This window comes from Camelus ferus, chromosome 8 (assembly GCF_009834535.1).
Source record: "Camelus ferus isolate YT-003-E chromosome 8, BCGSAC_Cfer_1.0, whole genome shotgun sequence".
In the NCBI taxonomy this organism is placed as follows: Eukaryota; Metazoa; Chordata; class Mammalia; order Artiodactyla; family Camelidae; genus Camelus; species Camelus ferus.
In genome coordinates this window covers 23,681,263-23,702,148 of record NC_045703.1, presented here as the reverse complement: position 1 = coordinate 23,702,148, position 20,886 = coordinate 23,681,263, and the positions used below count along the sequence as shown (strand labels likewise).

General features: G+C 36.2%; 2 protein-coding genes across 7 annotated transcripts in view; one reads left to right on the top strand and one right to left on the bottom strand.

The window, feature by feature from the left end:
• ORC3 (origin recognition complex subunit 3) overlaps positions 1–6,040 on the bottom strand; it is a 60,696-nt gene extending 54,656 nt beyond the window's left edge. For 3 of the 5 annotated variants that reach the window (XM_032484569.1, XM_032484570.1, XM_032484571.1), the window contains exons 1-2: positions 5,918–6,040; positions 3,517–3,571 (exon numbers count right to left, since the gene is read on the bottom strand). In XM_032484569.1, the coding sequence (XP_032340460.1) occupies positions 3,517–3,571; positions 5,918–5,941 (79 nt within the window). In that variant the 5' untranslated portion in view covers positions 5,942–6,040. The remainder of the gene's footprint in view (positions 1–3,516; positions 3,572–5,917) is intronic. The other 2 variants (XM_006178582.3, XM_006178583.3) reach the window with 1 other exon arrangement.
• A 21-nt stretch (positions 6,041–6,061) lies between these two features.
• The window catches only part of RARS2 (arginyl-tRNA synthetase 2, mitochondrial), a 57,466-nt gene continuing 42,641 nt past the window's right edge, over positions 6,062–20,886 (top strand). The window contains exons 1-2 of one of the 2 annotated variants that reach the window (XM_006178585.3): positions 6,062–6,183; positions 18,818–18,891. In XM_006178585.3, the coding sequence (XP_006178647.1) occupies positions 6,148–6,183; positions 18,818–18,891 (110 nt within the window). In that variant the 5' untranslated portion in view covers positions 6,062–6,147. Of the gene's footprint in view, positions 6,184–18,817; positions 18,897–20,886 lie in introns of both variants that reach the window. The other variant, XM_032484572.1, reaches the window with a different exon arrangement.

The window sequence follows — 20,886 nt, the reverse complement described above, 5'->3', positions numbered from 1 at the left end:
TAAAACTGTCATGACCCACTAATTGATTTCAAGACTCACACTTGTGTTATAACTTTCGGTTTGAAAAACACTCATTTATTGAATAATCCATCCTTTTTCCCACCAATTTGAGATGCCCTTAATGTCTGAATAGTTATATATACACTTGAAACTGTTTTTGAACTTTTTCTTTTTTCTCATGAACCCAACTCTATTCCCAAACCAGTCCTGAACTGCTTTAAATATTGTGGCTTTGTAGTACATTCTAATATCAAAAAGATCCAGGTCTTCCTCCCACCACTAAACGTTATTCTCTTTCAAAAAAATTTAAGATACTATTTCAAATTAATTTTTTCAAAAATAATTACATTGGTATTTGACTGGATAAAATAAAATCTGTAGATCGATTTGGGAAGAAATGACATTTTTAATATGTTAAAAAAATTCACATCTGAAAACACCACAAGTCTTTTTTAATCAAATATTTTACATTCCTTATAGTTTTCTATTTTCCTCCCCATTTCTTGTTGTTTACTGTTAGGTATTTTAACAGCTAGGACTTCCATGTAGTAAATAATAATTGTGAAAGTACACATTTTCTCCTGACTTCACTGAGATGCTGCTAATATTCTAGTAAGTTTTAATGTTAACTAATCGTCTGGAACAGAAATTCTCTTTCATGCTAAGGAACTTTCCTTCTAATCATAGTTGACTCAGTTTTTAACAAGTACTGATTTTTAAAATTTATCAAAAGCCTTCAAATATACTTAAGTCATCATAAGGTAAAGTGATAGACAAGGTTATAGTATAAAAACACAAAAAATAAAAGAAGGAGTTACATCATCACTAAGAGATAAAACAGAATGACACAGTACCCTTAAGTAGAACAAAAAGCCATTTTAATTTCAAGAGTAAAATCATATAAAATGTTAAAGTAGCAAATCAAGACATGAATTTTTAATGCTACATCAAAATAATCATTAAAAACTTCGAAATTGGGAAAAAACAGCAATAGGAAACTTTAAGCTGTTACCATGCCTTCTCTCAGTCATTTAGAGATCAGACAGGTAAAGAATAAATAAATAAGCATTGAGCATTGCTAAAGAAGATAAGCTCTCACTGTTGAAGGCTCCCTCCTGCTCCTCCTCAGGGTGCTTCACTTCAGTGTGAACACCTGCTACGGTGCCAGAGCAGCTGCCAGCCCCTCCCTCTATCCCTCTTCAGTTCCTGCCAGTTGTTTTCTAGGATGTGCAGCCATCCCCCCAATACTGAGGAGAGGGACAGTACCAGGCTTCTTTGAGGTACATGCCCAAGTGTCTTCAAGTCAGGGAACAGATTGTGGGCAAAATGCAGACCATCTTCCTACTTCTTCAGGCAATCTGTTTCAAGAATTGATGCCAGTGAAGGCAAGTGCTAAAATCTGGGTATGTTTTCCTCATTTCTGCTCCATCTGTCTTATAATCAATCATGGTCAATTCCCCTAAGATTCTCATATTGAAACATTATCTGTTGGTCTTTAATGAACACAATGGGAAAAAAAAAAAAAACCTAATGTACTTCAAAGCAAAGTTCAAATTATACAATTACACACATTAGGCTTACTAATACAAAAAGCTTTAAACAAATCTTAATAAATTATAGCTGAAATTCAACACAAAAAGCTCCAAGCAACAATTGGACTCATGTTATGAGAGGCAGTATTAAGTAGTGGTTAGACCACAGGCTCTGGAATCAGACGGTTTGGTTTCAAATCCCAGCTCTGCCACTTATTAACACTATCATTAAGGAAGTTCTTTCTATGTCTAAGTATCCATATGTATTTTAGTGGAGACAATAAACAGGATGAGAGGATTAAACAAATCAACACATACAAAATTCTTAAAATAGTCTGGCACATAATAAACAGTCAATAAATGTTAGCAATTTTATTAGTTATAGTGACATTGCTCATGATATCAGATGTCATTTCATGCTATGTATCCCTCATGGATAACAGGGGAACAAGTCTTGAATGTTCTCTGAAAATGAACTATTTCTAGTTAAGTTTAGCAATCTCCAACATCAAAGAAATATGTTTCTAAGTCAATCACTTAAAAACAAAATAACTTATAATATCACTATCCTTTGTTTACTATTTCCAAGCCCATCACTGTCACTTTTCATTTTGGGGAGTGAGGAGGGCAAGGAATACAGAAAGCTTCAGGGGTTTGTTTTTTTGTTTTTGAGACTAAACCTGTTAAGAGAGCAAAGGTCAAGCTCATTGCTTATTCTCCTGTAAATAAGAAACTAGATTCTTATTATAAGTCATACTTTCTACCCTCTATTGCCCTCAGTATGGACCATTATTTTATTACTTGCTCAATCTTTGAGCACGAATATCTCATCTAGTTGGTCTCAAATTGAAGGATTAACACCTTTAAGGTCTACATTATGTGATGATTTAGAATAATCCAATTCCATATATTTGAGCTGTTTATTTCCTTAGTCAAACAATAGTATAGTTCAGTTTTTCTTTTTTAATTCAAAATTAGTGCATGAGTAATGCTTAATTGCACGTCATAATTTTTCCATCAGAATTCATCTCCACAGTGCTGAATACTGAGTATAAATACTCAATATGCCTCTGAGGTTCTTTTAAGAAAAAATACCAACACCTAGGTCTCACTCCCAAAGCTTCTGATTCAGGTGGTCCCGGACAGGGCCTGGACATTGGTATCTTTAAGAAACTCCCCAAGTTGAAATCTGAGTAAGATCGATGGATTGTACCACTGTCAGTCTCCTGGTTGTGATACTGTACTATAGTTATGCAAGACATTACCACTGGGGATAACTGAGAGAAGAGTACAAGGGAACTCTCTACACTCTTTCTTAAAACTGCATGTGAATCTACTATTACATAGGAAAAAAACATTTTTTAAAAAGTCCCCCATGTGATTCCAATTCATAGCCACAATTGCGAACCAGTGTAACAAACATTTTCTGACTGACAATACCACCTTGATTTGTTTGAAGCAATCAAGTCTTCTTAACTTGATCACTAAACAAATATCTAGAGATAAGATGAAGATAGTATCTTTTTAATAATTTAATTTTGAGGTATAAACTACAAGTAATAAAATATGCCCATTTTAACAGTTTGATATGTCCTAACGAAAATATATACTCACATAACCACCCCCTCAATCTAGGGAACACTCTCGTCACTCCAAGAAGTCCCTCTGGCCTTTTTGCAGTCAATTCCCCCTACCACACACCAGGAAACCAGAGATTTTTAAGACAATCTCTTTTAAAGAATGGTGACATACCCTTTGAAGGACATTTATTTTCGCTGTCTTTTGAAGGTACATTTGGATTCCCTTTTAGATTAGAACCCTGGGGAGCACCCTTACCACTTTGTCCTACGCCTTGGAACATAACTGCTACATCAACGTGGTAAGTAAAGCGAAGTTACAAAGGAGAATTACTAATTCAGTAAGAGTTAGGTTAGTTCAAGACTTGGGGGAGGAAAACTAACGAATCTGATATTAGGTATCTTACCTACTGGCACAGAGATCTTTCTCTTCTTGAAGTTTGGCTTAAACACAAAGCAGCCCTATAAAAAAAAAAAAGAAAAAAAGTATAAAGTCAAAGCAGCCAAGGAGCAGACAAATATGATTTACCACGTACTTTTTTGGGTAAACAGATTTTTTTTTAAAGGCATTTCTTTAAAGTGCTAAGAAATCATCTCTCTTCTATCTGAATTATAGAAGGGAAATTCTTAAACAAGGGGACTAACCACTACTTTCTCCTCCTTCCCATGGGAAGCTCATCTTTGATTTTGCTTTTTGGGACCTGATCTGAGAGAGATAAAGAAAGTAAAAGCTGATGAAATTTAAACCCAAAAAGGTTGCATTCTTATAAATCTATGAATAAAGAACATTAGTACTATACATCAAGATGAAAATCAAGCAGATGGAAAATACGAATGCCCCCCCCATCTCAAAAGAAGTATTTATTATTTAATTAAATTCCAAGTATCTAGAACCTTGACAGGACATAGATTCTTTTGCTAGTGTTTCACCTTACATATCTTTCTTCATCCGATAAATTCTCAGTCATTTAGCCATTAAAGTTCAACTCAAACTCACCTGTTCTGGGAAACCTTCCCCACTTCTCTAGTCAGAATCCTTCCCCTAATATCTCACAGTACTTAAATATCTTTATTTTGCTTGTTTTAAGTCACTTTTACTGTATATGATAGTTATTTATGGGTATGTCTCTGTAAGTAGTTTGTGAGCACCTTCAGAGTACAGATGGCATTTAATTCGTAATTGTCTCCAATGTTTAGAATCGTGTTAACATATACATCAGGCAATCAGTATAGAGAATGAAAAATGCTTGCCAAGTAATTTTCCTGGTAATTTCCTAGCTACATTTAGTTTCATGTTATTATTTAACTAGGGATATAAATATGCCCCAAGCTACTGGTCCTATGTATCCCACCAATCCTGAAGTTGTGCATCATAGACAGCTTCTTAAAGATTGCCATTTCTAAGGAAAATGAAAGAAATATATCTGCCAAAAAATCATCTCAGGATAGCACTAAAGACTGCGTGCAAACATAAAACGGCCATTTGAATTACAGGTTCGAAAACAAGAATTGTGCCTTATATTCTTGTATCTGCAACTAGTGGAACTATTCAAAATACACAAATTTTTAAAAGAAAAATCATGTGGTGCCATGACAGGCTTGTCATCACCTCCTTTCCATATCCACCTACAATTCAATAAAGGAAAAGGAGCTATGAAGGAGAGATATATGAAGAGTGCTGGGAATGGATCCTAATGTATGGCAGTGGTAGTAACATCATTAACCACTTTGAACTACAAATCAAGTGATGGTGTTTATAATGGAAAAAGTCAGTAGCAGAGCCAACAGCCAGAAAATATGACAAGGAAAGAGAAGTTTAGATTTAAAAAAAAAAAAAAAAAAAGGCTGACAGTTTCATGAACCAATGAAACAATCCTTAAAGATGCTTATTTGTGTAAGGTCTCCTTCATAAACATCTCAATACAAGCGTTTCTGTTATAATGCCACAAATGCTTTCCTGGAAAGAAAAAAAAAACTCTCACAATTCTTCAAAATATACAAAAATAAGAGAGGCTTATACAACAAAAATGATTAGGGTAAAGACTACTCAAAACCTATGGGATTTTAAAACCAGGACAAAACAGAAACAGCACCAATACTAAAAACCAAAAATAATACTAGCAGTTAAATCTCTTCTGGCATTGCATCTATCATCACAGTCCGTCAATCTTCGGTACACTTAAATCCTATTGCTTGTACTTAGTTCTGCCTTCATAGGTAGTCTTGGAAGGCACTGAGTCTCATCATTTTATTTTAATTTAATTTTAACCAAAATTAAAATTAGATTCACGGTATAGCCTTCTTCATTAATTTAACATCGGGAGAAATGTCTTTGCAACTTCATTATCGGCATTCTCAGCTTTATCAGATAGCTTAACTTCTAGGGGCTTCAGGTTGCACTCATAATATTATTAAAGGTCTTACTTTAGCAGTACCGCCTAACAGAATTTTCAATAATAATGGAAATATTTGCGACTACTTTATTTACGACTGTATCCCGGGTTTGGCGCACAACAAATATTTACGAGAAGGAAAAAGGAGAGTCGACAGGGGCACATCCTCGGGGAACTGAACTTTCACAAACCAGAACTTAAAAAGCCTCCTAGCCAAAACGCTGAGGCAGATCGGCGTCTTCGCTCCCCAAGCGAAGTTGGCCTTCACTGGAAGTGGAGCGAAGACGCCTCAGCTCGGCCCGCTGCTCCCTCCTTTCCAGCCAGTACACCAAGGTCTATGTAACCTCGGCTCAATCCATTCTTCAAAAGGGATGAAGCGGTGCTGAAGTCCTAGTGGGCGCTCGCCCCCACATACCTTGGACACGGACGAGGTGGCCATGGTCCCAGAGACCAGCGGATTCCAGACGCACTCGGGATTTCCCGCGCTCCCTCGCGGCAGCGGGGCAGAGGTTAGTGGCGGGCCGCGCGGCTCCTTGATTGGCTGGCAGCACTCTCCGAGGCGGGTTTCCGGCGCACGGAGGCGGGGCATGCAAAAGGAGGCGGAACGAAGCTCCCGACCATCCCTCTAGAACGCGCTTCGTGGACATGGCGTGCGGTTTCCGTAGGTCCATCGCTTGTCAGGTACCGACCCTGGAACTGGCAGGAGAGTCCCCGCGCCCCGAAGCCCTTTCACCGCTGCGGCCCAGTCTCCAGTCAGCGGGAGGGCAGGTTCCGCAGGGACCCTGTTTGTTTCTGCTGCCTCCTTCCCCCTTTCTGGAGCTGCTTGGGCCGCTGAGCCAAACTCCATAGAGGGTCAAGCGTGCGGCGCAGATCAGTTTCCCAAAGTGGAAAGTAAACCTTGAAAAGCACGCGTTGCTTCCCTCACTGCTTACCCACCCGACAACTCAGTGTGCTTTACCTGAATGGAAAGTCATAAATAGACCCTGTAGAAATTAGTGTTCCATACACTTAATGAAGTTGATGAGGAGGTCTGAATTTTTCGCTTGAAAGGGTCTAATTCACAAACTGGCTGTTTTCTCTTGCAGTCATATTGGCTGCCTGTCCTAGCAGAGGGTGAGAGGGCAGGTGGTGGAAGAGATGGCTTGATGAGGATTGGATACTGATGTTAACAGTTTTAAGATTGATAGAGCAAGGCTAGGAGTGCAAGGAATTTTTGAGCTTAAACTGTTGATGCTTTCTGTTGGATAGTTGATATTTTTTTCAGGGAAGTTCCTGTAGTGAGCAATCAAGCTATTTGTCTTCCAGAAGAGGAAAGTTATGATAATGAAGGCTAAGAAACAATTAAGTCATGTTAATGAAACAGCAAGACTCTGTGGGTTATAAAATACTTTTCCCCAAAATTGTTACCGAACAAAAGCTCATGTGCTAGATACACAGTGAGGCCGAATAAAGCCAAATGTCAGAATTTGGAGCAGAGAAAGGTTTATTGCAATGCCGAGCAAGGAGAACCTGTGGCTCGTTATCAAAAACCTAGAACTCCTTGATGGTTTTCAGAGAGAAGTTTTTAAAGGCAAAATTTAGGGTGAGGCCTGCGGGCTGTGTGACTTCCTTCTGATTGGTTGGTGGTGAGGTAACAGGGCAGTGTTCCAGGAATCTTATGTTCAGCCTTAAGTTGCCATCCTCTACCTGGATGGGGGCCTTAGTTTCTGCAGAAGAACTCAAAAGTATTGTTAGGTATATTGGCAGGACCCTGCCCTAAGACTCCACTACTGCTCCTCCCTTGTTTCTGCGTTTCCTTCCTTCCCTGATTAGCAGCTGTTTGAATCTGCCCTTAGGAACTCAAGGAAGATCAAGGAGGCTGAATGAAGCCTATTTCCTACAAAAAGAAACTAGGAACATGGAAAGGAGTTGTACCAGGGAGGACTCCACAGGGTCCTGCTCTGCTTGATTAATATGGACAGTAAACTATGTCCAGGGTAGGTAGTTTTGGACCTCAGTGTCCATGCTATGTGTGTGTATGTGGTGGGGGTGGGGGGGAGGAGATGGTTTCCATTCAAAGCCCTCGGTGCCATGACCAGAACATTTTGTGTTTAGTTTTACGTTTGTGTTTTGTTTTACGTTCTTCCTTGTAAAGAAAGTAAGTTGGAGAAACAGGAATTAATATGTGTTGAGTATACTTTGAAGTAATTTCAAAAAAGTTGTGATAATAGTAAGAGAAATCCATAAACCTTTGATCCAGATTCACCGATTAACATTTTACCACATTTCTTTCATCATTCTCTCTATATTTAACTATATAATCTTTTTCCTGTATCATTTGAGAATAGGTTTTGTAATTCATGCTCCTTAACCTCTTAATACCTAATTGTTTACTTCCTAGGAACAAGGCTTATCTTACATAACCACAGTACAGTTATTAGATTCATATAACACTTATAGAATACTTTAATGTACAGTCCATTCCAGTTTTGTTGATGTTTTTCAATAGCCTTTTTTTCCAGTATAGGCTCACAAACTGCATTTCCTTGTTATGTAATTGTTACATTTTAAGGGCCTGAGGCTCTCCTCATTAATTTATATCTGCATAACTTGATAGAGGAGAGACACTGCTAACAGAGACAGGCCTCCTTGACTGCCAGTGAGTTTTGTCAGATCTGAGGTGTGACTTCAAGGAGCAATTAAACTTGTCCAGATGTCATCTAGTCCTGACATATTTCTGTTGCGAAGATACCCACACTCAGGTGAACGACAGCAACTGATTGAATTATCTAAGTGTGTACTTCGCTTCTAATCTGTTCTTACAGGCCCACCAGCATCCAATTCTGTTTAAAACCACAAGTTCTGTAAGAGTCGTGCTAAATTTCTTTCATTATAGATAATTGCTAATAACTTACACATTACATCATTTGGGACGTTTTCTTCTGAAACTGCAAGTCTCGGTTGATACCTTGTTGGCTGACTGCTTTTGTCTGAGCTAATTCAAACCGGTACCTGAGCAAAGTCTCTGCAGATGTGGGAGTGCTTGTGTGTTGGCGCTTGGTGGCAAGCATACTCACCTGGTTATAGTAGAGAGTCAGAAATGAGGAATAACCAGGGGTTATTGACAGTATAAGTAATTAAGGATCTGAAAGAATGATAATCTTTCAAGAACTTCAGAATTCATTGCCTTGTAGACTGTGTTATATGGATAAAAATACAGAACTAATTTTCATAAGATACCAGTTCTGCTGCCGATATGTTTGGTTGCTAAAGCACAAGGATCTCTTTTTCATTTGCAGAATTAGGGGTTTTATGCAGTTACAGGAGATTTTGATCTTGAACCTGGCCAGTTTAGCTCCTAACTGAATTTGGAGCCTATCTGGAGCCAGGCTGATAGGATATTTTTTGGCATTGTGTTCAGTACCTGGGTACTAAGGGTAGGATTTATGTGTGCCTGTATGCCAAGGAAAGGAATGCTTGAGAATGCCCACAAGCTGATTAATTATGGGCTTTCTCATGCTGGGTGCCATAGGAGCCAAATATTCTATTAGAATCTCTGATCTTAGGTTGCCAACTCTAAGGCTTAGACTTGTACCTGGTACATTGTAAGCACTCAATACATATTAGCCATTATTATTGTTATACATTAGAATCTCTGGTCGTAGGTTCTCAAACCAGATCTGGCATATGTGGATTTTCACTTCTGGTGCTCTCTTGATGAAGTGCTCCTGCTTTCAACCTCAGATATCCTCTTCATTCAGCTGTGAGTTATTTAGTTCTTTTCGCAAGGACTGTGCCTAATATTTTGTGGATTTTATTTCTCTGTTAAAGTTTTGAGTTTTACCATTGTAGTCTTCTTTTATCATTTTCATGGAGTAAATTTTTACCTTATTCTGTAAAACTTTATCCTTTCATTAATAATGAGGCCTCAAGTAGATAGTTATCAGTAGGCCCTTGTTATACCTCTGGTCGCCCTAGATGGAGCCCACTGCCAGGAGAAACACCTCTCTACCTGAAGTGGAGAAAAGAAATCTGTAGCCAAGGAAACTCATAGGTCACATTCCCATCAGGGAAAACACTAAATCCAATCTCAGAGACAGTTGAAGAAAGTCTTGTTATTTCCAGAATAATTCTGAACCTGTGAGAATGTAGGTGAATTAAAAATCTTACTCATTGACATTTGACCACTTGACAGTGGTTCTTAACTTTGTGTGTGTTTGTGTGCCCGACCCATTTGGAAGATCATCCTCTAATTTAAAACACTCACTAGCTTGGGCATTGATTGTTAATAGGCAGTTGGTATTTCCCTATGCAGTGCTTCTCAAGCTTTTTCTGCTTAAGACTGGAATCACCTGAAAAGCCTGAAAGAAAAAAAAAAAAGCCCAGGCCTATTGGCCAGCCTGGGGTAGGGTAGGGGTCTTGAAGTTTTAAAGCTTATCAGGTGATTCTAATGTTCATCCAGGCTTGATAACCACTAGCCAAGGACGACCGGGAAGCAGAAAGGTAGAGTGCAGGGGCCCCCACACTTTACCGCATGTTAGAATCAACCTGGAGAGAACTTTCTAATATCTGTTGCCCAGGTCACACCCTGTATTAATTAAACAGAATATCTGCATGTGGGAGCCAGGCATCAGTGTTTTCTAAAGATCCCTGGGTCATCCCCATGTGGAGCAAAATGTGGGAATCACTGGTATAGTGATTAACAACAGAAGACACAAGGGTTTAAATCCAGTTTCTCCTGATAGGTATGTAAGTTCACTGTACTTCATCTGTAGAATCTGGAAAATTATTTAGTTACCTTATAGGCTTGTCATTAAGAGTCAATAAACAATACATATATAATGCTTAGGATTGTGTTTGGTACTTTATATACATGTAATAGTCATTATCTTCTATTAGAGTCCTGAGGATGGAGTATTTTGAACCCCCTCTCCACACCATTACCACCCCAGAGGCTTTCTGGTGTTGGGGACCTAATCATTATCCATTACCCTACATGAAAACTTTATCCCCTGTATGGTCAGGCCATTCAAGATGGCTGTTCTCTTGTTCTCTGTACATCCCCTGCTGACCAGTCCCTGCTTCATTCACATGACTATCTAATCCTCTTAATTGTAGAGCTTAATCAGTAACTGCCTACGTTGCTCCCTGCCCCAGTCACGGGTTTCCCTGGTAACTGATGAACCAACCTGAGGTCAATTCCCCCTATAAATGGTAGCCTCCTTCTCCCCGAAGTAGTGAAGATTGCTGCTGTGTCCTGCCTGCTATTTGCCGATCACAGTAGGGTATTTCTCCAGGACCTTTCACTTCAGTCTTATAAGATCCCCTATCCAACAAATCTTTGACGTCTCTGTCACTTTCCCTGGGCTCTTTCTTCTGTCTCCACACAAGGCAACAACAAGGCTTGCAGGCCAGTTGGGTGCAGCCCAGCAGCCCCACAAGAAGTTAGATAGCCAGAAAGCTATGTATCTGAACTACACTGCTTAATTTTCAATAAGAATTCCTTAACAGTAGATACTTATAAATTTCTGCTTTGATAAAGAAAAAAATCTCTCATTTTTACAAAAATACTTGCTTATTTTAAAGAATAAAGTAATACAAAGAGGTAGAAGGAATTTTTATTAAAAATTTCCCCCATAAATGATCATCATCATTAACATTGGTTGACTTGTATTTTAGATTTTTTTTTTTGCAGATATGTAGGCAGGAAAAAAAAGAACGATAGGAAGTAAGATAGGATAAATATTCATTTTATTAAAATTAGGCAATATTGTAATGAGTTTTTATTTTATTTTTTTAAGTGGAAAATGTCCAACTACTTAAAGTATAATAGTATTATGATTCCCCATGTACCCATAAACAAAATGCAGTTTTAAGTAAAAAGTATTAAACATGGTTTTGCTTGAATTCAACAAAAGAAAAAGAAACTGAAGTGCAATTCAAAGAATTATTGATATATTTCCTAAGTGAGTCCTCTACAGTTAAGAGATTATGAAGAACATCACAATTTGGAGTGTTTTCTTAAAAGCTGAATGTTTCAGCGACTCATAGTTACAGAGAACAAACTGGTGGTTGCCAGAGAGGACAAGGTAGGGGTCAGACAGAATAGTTAAAGGGGATTAAAAAGTACAAACTTCAAGCTTATAAAATAAATAGGTTGCTGAATATAATGTACATAGAAGGAATATAGTGAGTAATATATAATAACTTCATGTGCTGACACATGGTAACTGGACTTATTTTGGTGATCATGTCATGATAGTAAATGTACTAAATAACTTTATTGTACACCTGAAACTAATATAATGTTGTATGTTAATTATAAATTTTCAAATATCTTGATGTTTCAGATTTAGACAGTATCAACCCCTGTCATGAGAGATGAGGACATTAGTACACTTATAGTTGTAACTTTCCCCTCTACCTTTCCTGATTTGTTTCAGTAACTTTCTCACTCAAAGTTTGTAGCACTTATAGTCTGTGTATTAAGGATATCTGCACGACTTGTCTTCTATTGACTTTATATAGAATTTGATAAGATGCTTACCACCGATCCTTTTCTTGATATATGGCTTAATTGGCTGGATCTCCTCGAGTAGATTTTTCAAGAAGCTTTATTTTTTCTAATTTTTTTCTTAAAGAAATTATGACTTCTCAGATAAAATCCTAGATGTATCAAAAGGAGGATTAATCACTAGAAAATTAGCATGTTTAGAAATAATATCAAAATAATAGATTTATAAATAATATTTAAAATTCTTCATTTTAGAAATAAAGCAATAACACCAGATTGTTTCATTCTTAATTTTGATTTTCCAAAGTCTGATACCACAGATGCAAATGCATACAACAATTCTACTGTTATATTAAAATTTTCCTATTTTCAGATGTTGGCAACTAATTCAAATTAAAAAACAACAACTGAGCAGGTTAAACAAGCATTATCAGTTTGTAGCTTCTCCAGTGGATAAATCTAGCCCTATATAATATTATTGCCAAATTATTTGCTTTAACCAGATCATGATCTTTATGATTAGGTAATGTGGCTACAAAGTAAAGTACATTTATTTAGTCTCTGGAGTTTTCTTGATTGGATGCTTTATTTTTGAAATTTAGTGATTTAACCAGGATGTATTTCAGTGTTGAATTTTCTGTATTATGTTTTCCTGACATAGTAATTTATTTTGATCTGTAGATTTTGTTTCTTTTTTTAAAATATTTAATCATGGGGAAGAATACTATTACTATCCATGTACCCATCACTCAGCTTGAAAAATAAACTATTACCTATACTATTAAAATCTCCTGGGTAACCATCCCTGGTTGCAAACTCTTTCCTCAGATATGAGATTTTGTGTTTATCATATCTGTGCACGTCACTTACTACCTATGAATGTATCCCTAAATAGTATTCTTTTGCAAGTTATTAAATTTTATGTAAGTTGTAATCAAACTGTAATTATCCTTCTGCAGTTTGGGGTTTTTTGGGGTTTTTTTTTTTTTTTTTTTGTCTATTTGCTTCAAATTTTAAAAAAGCTTGATCCATAATGGTACACGGAGGTCCAGTTCTTTCATTCTACTGCTGAATGGTGTGCTGTTGCAATAATATACCACAATTTGGATTTTTTCTTTATTTCAGAAACATTTTCCTATTTATAGAATATTTTGCCTTATCTGCCACCATCTTGGCTAAACCTCTGATTCTATCTGCTCTTTGTGTGACTTGTGTGAATAGTTTCCTGTGTGCTTCCACTCACTTACTGTTAACAGCATTTCATCCTGTCTGAAAGCTTGCTAGTTCCAGCCTGTACTCAGCTTACAGGTGAGGATATTAAATCCACCAAGAACAGCCCTCAATCAGTGGAGGGTGGAGTCTCCTGCTCCTTATTTTTGGATGGACAATTTTGGTAGACACTCTGTGTGCTTCTTGGAAAGTACCATGGAAATTAAGCCCTTATTGCCTATAGCAGAGACCTTAATAGCACAGTCTTATATTAACTTTTTCTCCTCTCTCACTCTCCCAGTCTATCACTTCTGCCCTCAAGGAATCACCTCCCAAATAAACTACCTGCACACAGTCCTTTTCCCAGGCCCTGATTTTGGGGGAGCTAAGATATATATTTATGAATACTTTTATTTTTCTTGGGTTTTGTTGATTGAGACCAAGTAAATGAGACCAAATTAGGAGCCCTGCTAAATATGGCTATTCCATTCTGCTTGAGAATCTCTTGTCTTTTTTTTTTTTAATTGATGTATAGTCAGTTTATAATGTTTTGTCAATTTCTGGTGTACAACATGTTTCAGTCATACATATACATACATGTATTCCTTTTAATGTTCTTTTGCATTATAGGTTACTACAAGATATTGAATATAATTCCCTGTGCTATACAGTAGAAACTTGTTGTTTATCTACTTTATATGTAGTAGTTATTATCTGTAAATCTTGGAATTCCCAATTTATCCCTACCCACCCCTTTTTCCCCCTGGTAACCATAAGATCATTTTCTATGTCTGCTAGTCTGTTTCTGTTTTGTAGATGAGTTTATTAATGTCCTCTTTTTCTCTTTTTTTTAGATTCCACATATAAGTGATATCATATGGTATTTCTTTCTCTTTATGGCTGACTTCACTTAGAATGATGATCTCCAGGTCTATCCATGTTGCTGCATATGGCATTATTTTATTCTCTTTTATGGCTGAGTAGTATTCCATTGTGTGTGTATGTGTATATCCAGTCATCTGTGAGAATCTGCTGTATCTTTCCTTCACTGTCATTTTTTGAAGACTGTGGCTTTGTGCTTTCTCTCTCTATGCTTAACGCTACTGGAGAACCAGTGTACCTGTCTTCTTATCTGCTTGTTTCTTTGCTGCTCTTCTTTTTGTATTTTAGGGATGCTAGTTATCCTAAGGTTGAATTATCTTGCACACAATTTTATTTACCTTTGTCTTATTGCTTTCATTTATATTTTTGAAAATCTGTATTCTCTGATTATCTTAGCCTTTCTATGTTATATTTTTATTTTCAATTATGATTGTACTCTTGCTTTGTGTTTCTTAATAATTAGTTCTATAAAAAAGTTTGATCATCAATTTGTTTATTTAATCTTTAGATTCCCTTTTTATCTAACATTGTTGTTTTTCCATCTTTTGGTTCTTGTTTGTTGTAGTCACATCTGGAAGCACTTGTGGAGAATGTCTTTGTATTCATTTGGTAGTATTTTTCTGCTAGAGTTCTTTCATCTCCTGTATGCTGGATTCCTTTCATTCTGTCTTTTTCTCTTAAAGCCCCTGCCCCTCCCTCTCCTTCTCCCTCTCTCTCTCTCTCTCTCTCCTCTCTCTCTCATCTCTCTCTCTCTCAGTTTGCCTATTTTTCATGCCTATTCTTTCTCATCTTGCTAGTGCTTGACAGCTCTGCCCAGAGTTTTTATTTGTTTCTGCATTGTGTGGGTGACTTCCTCATTCTCCATGCCAGATTTGTTCTTGGCTCACCTCACTTTTGTGGTTACAAAAATATAAAGTCTGCAGCTTTCCACTCGTTTTGTCTCTCCAGGAGGTCATGGTGACCTGTATACATGACTCCTAAACTTTGACTTGGCATATTTTTTGCTCGCTAAGTCTGATATTTTTCCATCTTCCTGTAAAAGTTCCACCTCTGATTCTTCCTGCCCATACAACACAATATCAGGATTTACTCCCTGTAATTGGGGAATGTATTGTGTTTCCCTTGGAGAATTCCCTCAGATTCTGCCCTAGAGTCTTCACTTGTGTTGGGAAGTGCTGGAATTCACTTCTCTGTTTTACTCATTCTTTCCCGCAGTTCTGTAGCATCTCTCTGTCATAGATGAAAAAAAATGGAATTCATTCAATGTTTTCTCTCCAGATTTAGGGTATCAATGAGAATTGTTAATTCAGTGTAGGAACCTTGCCAAGCAGGGCTCTCCATTCCTCTCAAAATCTGCTGTATTTTATTTTGGTTACCACTTTTAAAGTTTATAACTTTGGGCTATGTCTGTTGGGTGTATTTGTTGCTGAGAACCAACCAACCTACCTTTTTATTACTACCTTCCTTCCTTTCTCCTCTCCCTCCTTTCTTCCTTCCTTTTCACTTTGATTTGATGATGGGTGGGAGTTGGGAGATTATGTAAAGAAGATTTCATTCCATTAATCCCAGAGTCTTTCTTTTTGGGGTTTGTTTCTAATCGTGAGAAAATACACATAACATAAAATGTACTATCTTAACCATTTTAAAATGTATAGTTCAGTGGCATGAAGTACATTGTGCAACCGCCACCAACAGCCATCTCCAGGACTCTATTCATCTTGCAAAACAGAAACTGTCCTCATTAAACAGTTACTCTCTATTCCTCCTTTCTCCCCAGTCCCTTCTTTTTTGGTTTGTTAAGTTACATCATATAAAAATGTTTCCGTGTTTTTGTAAAATCACTTGAGATTTTTTCTGTTTTGGTCTTCATGTCTTCATGTGTATGTAACTTGGTCTTAGAATTTACTTTTTTTTGACTTTTCCTATTTTTTAAAAAATATTTTATTGAAGTATGGTCAGTTTACAACGTTGCGTCAATTTCTGGTGTACAGCACAATACTTCAGTCATATAGGAACATACATATATTCATTTTCATATTCTTTTTCACCATAAGTTACTATAAGATTGAATATGGTTCCTTGTGCTATACAGTATAAACTTGTTGTTCATCTAAGAATTTACTTTTAGGAAAAGTTTGTTCCTACTGACTTGCTGGATCTCTTGCGAGGTAAAATGTGCTGTATAGACTCCCTTTGTACCTTGTTGCCAAGAAGCATAATTATCTTTAGCTTGGTTTTCTGGTATAATTTTATGCTTCCATTTTATTTTTATGGTTTAAGTTCCCTCAGAGCTCTTTTGGAACAAATAAGATATAATAATAGAAGAAATAAATGATTTTTAAGTGTTTTTAGTCTATCAGAGAGTTTTTTATGTTATTCATCTGAATGTAAACATTTTATCATCTAAGCTCACAACCTATTTGTGAGTTGAAATGCTTTAAATTGGCCTACATTGACTGAATGAAAAATGCAGTGTGAGAGTTGTGAGGTTCAGTTTTATTCAGGGACCTTACTGAGGACTATATCCTGGGAGACAGCGACTCAGTAGCTCTGAGTAAACTGCTCCAAAGAAGTAAAGGCAGAAGCTAGTTTAATCATGATTTTTGGCTGGAGAATACATGCAGTGGAGCTTGCATCTCAGTAAAAGATTATAGCTAGTCACAAGGAACAGATATCTCAGTTAATGATTTTAGTGTTTTTCTAGGTATGCGATAATGCAGGAGTCTGGGTTCATTAAAATTCTTCCTGAGATATATGTCTAACTATGTAAGGGGGCTGTTTGTTCAAAGCACAGAGTGCCTCGTTCTGGTTTTCATCCTGAATTACTCTCAGGGTGCATTATTGGGCAGTGAATGCAGTGGGTAATGACTTAATCCATGTATAACTGGATAGTGAGCAACATTCTTTATTTTCAGCAGAATTTAGTTATATTTAAGATAGGCAGAAGATCTTAGTGGTTATGGGTAAGTTTGAAGGACATTATGTCCAAAATAAAACCTTTTAAAGGATGAAGAAAATAACATTTATTACATGCTTATTATGTGACACAATTTTGTTACTCCTTGCAAGAGCCCTAGTTTATTATTTAACAGATCTATTATCCCCATTTTTCAGATGTGAAAACTTAAGCTCACTGATGTAAAATGACTTTCCCAAGGACTCATAGCTGGTAAAAGTGGAGCTGGAATTTGATTCTTCCCCTCACCTCCCCCCCAAAGAGAAATTAAAATAGAACATTTATTACAGATGTATCTGTATTGGCAGGAACATTTTGCAATATAAACATGAGTTGTTACGGTGTTTATTCTGTAAGTGCTTTTGAATATTTATCCACTTCTGGGAAAATACCCTAAGGAAAAGGACTTTTCTGTAAAGGGTATGGCAATTCAGTTTCTAAAGATTAGAATTTAAAAAGAAAGACTATACTCTGAGATTTAAATTAAAAAATCAATATATACTAGATCAAAGCAGAAATATACAGAGCATCTTAAAGACAGCTCCAGGTCTGAAGTTTTTTTTTTAATGTTTATAAAATTCAAAAAATTATTTCTTTTGATAATAGGAGAATAAATATTATTACTAATCAGGAGGTAGTGATTTTAGTTTAATTCCTCTCCTTCTGAACACTTACAAACACCTCTAAGAAAGATTGCTTTATAATCTCTTCTCACATTCTTTGCTCTTTCTATTTACCCCATTACTCCCTTCCCTTCTCTCTCAATAGCCGTGACTTGTCCATTGCAAAGGCTACGTAAAGATTGAGGTGGTGGGGAAGAAAGATGAAAGTTTTAAATTCATTATGGCTATACTGCTGTTTGGCTGTTTGTGCATTTCTCATCGAAAGGATATAGATATGACATAGAGGCTAAATGTAGGTTCTGGTTATAGATAGCTTGTGTTCACATCCTAACTTTTCCACGTAAGCAAGTTACATATATTCTCTGTACTTAAGTTTCATCACTCCTGAAATGAAGGCTATAATAGTGTGAAAGTCAGGGGATTGTTTCAAAGAAAAGTTAGGCATGTAAGACATCCTTGTCATATAAGAATCATTCAATAAATAGGAATGTCTCCAACAAACTTCCAAGTTTCTAATTAGGACAATGGTTCACAACTCTGACTGCATGTGTTACAGTCATTTAGTGAGCTTTTCAAAAATGCAAATGAGTAAACTTTTGATAGAGCCTGGGGATCAGATTCCCACTCCCCATTCTTTGTTTGCTTGTTTATTTTTAAGTAGCATGAGATTTTTTCTTTTATTCACTACTGTATCCCCAACTCTTAAAACAGTGCCTAGCACAAAATAAGCACTCAGTAAATAATTTGGTTTTTATTCATTCATAAAGTATCTTTGATCCTCAGTGGTTCATCCCTTCTCTTTCTGTAAAAAAATTTTTTTGATTTATTTTTAAATTTACAAATATAAAATTCATTCTTTTTCGGTAAGCAGTTCTATTTGCCAATTTATGATTAAGCCCTCTTCTCACCCTCAACTCCTGGCAACCTCTGATCTATTAGTCATCCTTACAGTTTGGGGTTTTCCAGAATGTCAAATAAATTGAATTATACAATATACATCTTTTTGAATCTGGCTTTTGTTACTTAGCTTTTAGTGCATTTGAGGCTCATTTATGCTTGGTGGCTCAATATTTTTTCATTGTTGAGTAGCATTCCATTGCATCTTAAACAAATATATTAAAATTACTCTGTTTTATCCTTTTTGATTTTTAGCTTTCCAGAGTGTTGGATCTTCCACCAGAAAACTTGATCAAATCAATATCTGCAGTTCCAGTTTCCAGAAAAGAGTTAAGTATGATATATTTGTCATGATCTAAAATGTTGCTGATTTTGTCAATATACCAAAAAAAAAAAAGCCCAACTACTATTTAATTTACAAAATAGTCTTTGAAATTAACCTTAAGATTTGATTTAACCTATTATTCCCACGTACCTAAATAATAAAATTTAAATCTGTATTTTATATACTCTTATATGGTAGATTTTATTAGTATTCTCATGTTTTGGTATTTATTCTTATAACTATATGGCAGCCTTGAGAAAAATTAGGAACGAGGTTCAAATTTAATTCTGTAACAGCAAATAAAAGAACTAAGATTGTGGATAGAAAATCAGGGTTTTTGAAGGGATCTTAGATTATACACTTATCTGATGCTTGAATAATACAATATACCATATTTATCTGCTAGGTTTTTTTGTGGTTTGGCGTTTTGTTTTGTTTTTTGCTTGTTTGTTTCCATTTGAGGACCCCCCAGTGACAGAGGACAGTTGGTTAGGACTACATATAAGCTATAGTTGCTTCTTGGATTCAGAGAGATATCTATCTTTTTGTGAGATTGGTCATTGTCATTGATACTTGTTTACCAGTAGGCTAGAGAACTTTAATACTTGGATAAGATACGCTCTCAGTCAGTTAATAAAGACAAGAAATGAGCTGCATAGTAGACACTTAAGCCCTAAGCTTTAGAAAGATATAATTAACAGTACTATTATGTCCTTATATTTTGTCCCCTTAACTGTCAGAATTTTAAGATAGAGTAGAATGAATATTCTTCTTCCTAGAAAAGGAGAAAGAGATAAGTGGAAAGGGAAGAGAAAGGCTACATGTGGCCTTGTCAAAGAGAGCATCTTTAAAGTGGCCTGCTACAACTTCATCTATATTGAGTTCCAAGAACAGAGGCAACCACTGACCAAAAGATGGGCCATGTAATTATAATTATATTTAATTGAGGTAATAGTTAGCAAACCACTTACCTGTTTCATAAAATCTATAAAGGACATTTTGCATGATAATGGGATTGTCTCAGTTTTTATTTCATATTTCAGAGGCCTGTAATAAGCTGAACTGTCTTAGTCCATCTTTTTGTTTGGTTATTGGTTTTTTTTAAAATTGAGGTCATAACATTGGCTTATAACATATAGGTTTCATGTGTACAACATTATATTTCTAATTTTGTATACATTACAGCATGTTCATCTCTAAAATTTTAGTTTCATCTATCACCATACAGTTGATCCCCTTTACATATTTCACCCTCCCTCCACCCCTCCCCCTCTGGTAATCACTACTCTATCTGTGTGTTTATTTTTGTTTAATCACTTATTCTGTTTGTGTTTCTGTTTTTTATATTCCACATATGTGCCAAATCATATGGTATTTGCTTTCTTTGTCTGACTTATTTCTTCTAGCATAGTATCCTTAAGGTCCATCCACATTTTCCCAAATGGCAAGGCTTCATCTTTTTCTATGGCTCAGTAGTGTTAGTTACATTGTATATATATACCATATCTTCTTTATCTATTCATCCATTGATGAGTGCTTAAATTGTTTCCATACCTTGGCTATTATAAATAATGCTGCAATGAACATATTCATGTATCTTTTCAAATTAGTGTTTTAATATTCTTTGCATAAATATCCAGAAGTAGGATAGCTGGGTCATATGATAGTTCTATTCTTAATTTTTTGAGGAATCTCCATATTGCTTGCACCAATTTACATTCCCACCAACAGTATCTGAGGGTTCTCTTTTCTCCATATCCTTGCCAACATTTGTTATTTCTTGCCTTTTTGAGAATCGCCATTCTGACAAGTGTGAGGTGATATCTCATTATGGTTTTGATTAGCATTTTCCTAATAAGTAGTGATGTTGAACATCTTTTCATGTGCCTATTTTCTTGGCTTGTCTTTTGAATAAGATTTCCTTTGCCTGCTTGGAGTTCTTTTGGGCAGCTCCACTTTAACAATGTGAATTACTGACTGGTTTATAGAAAATAAATAT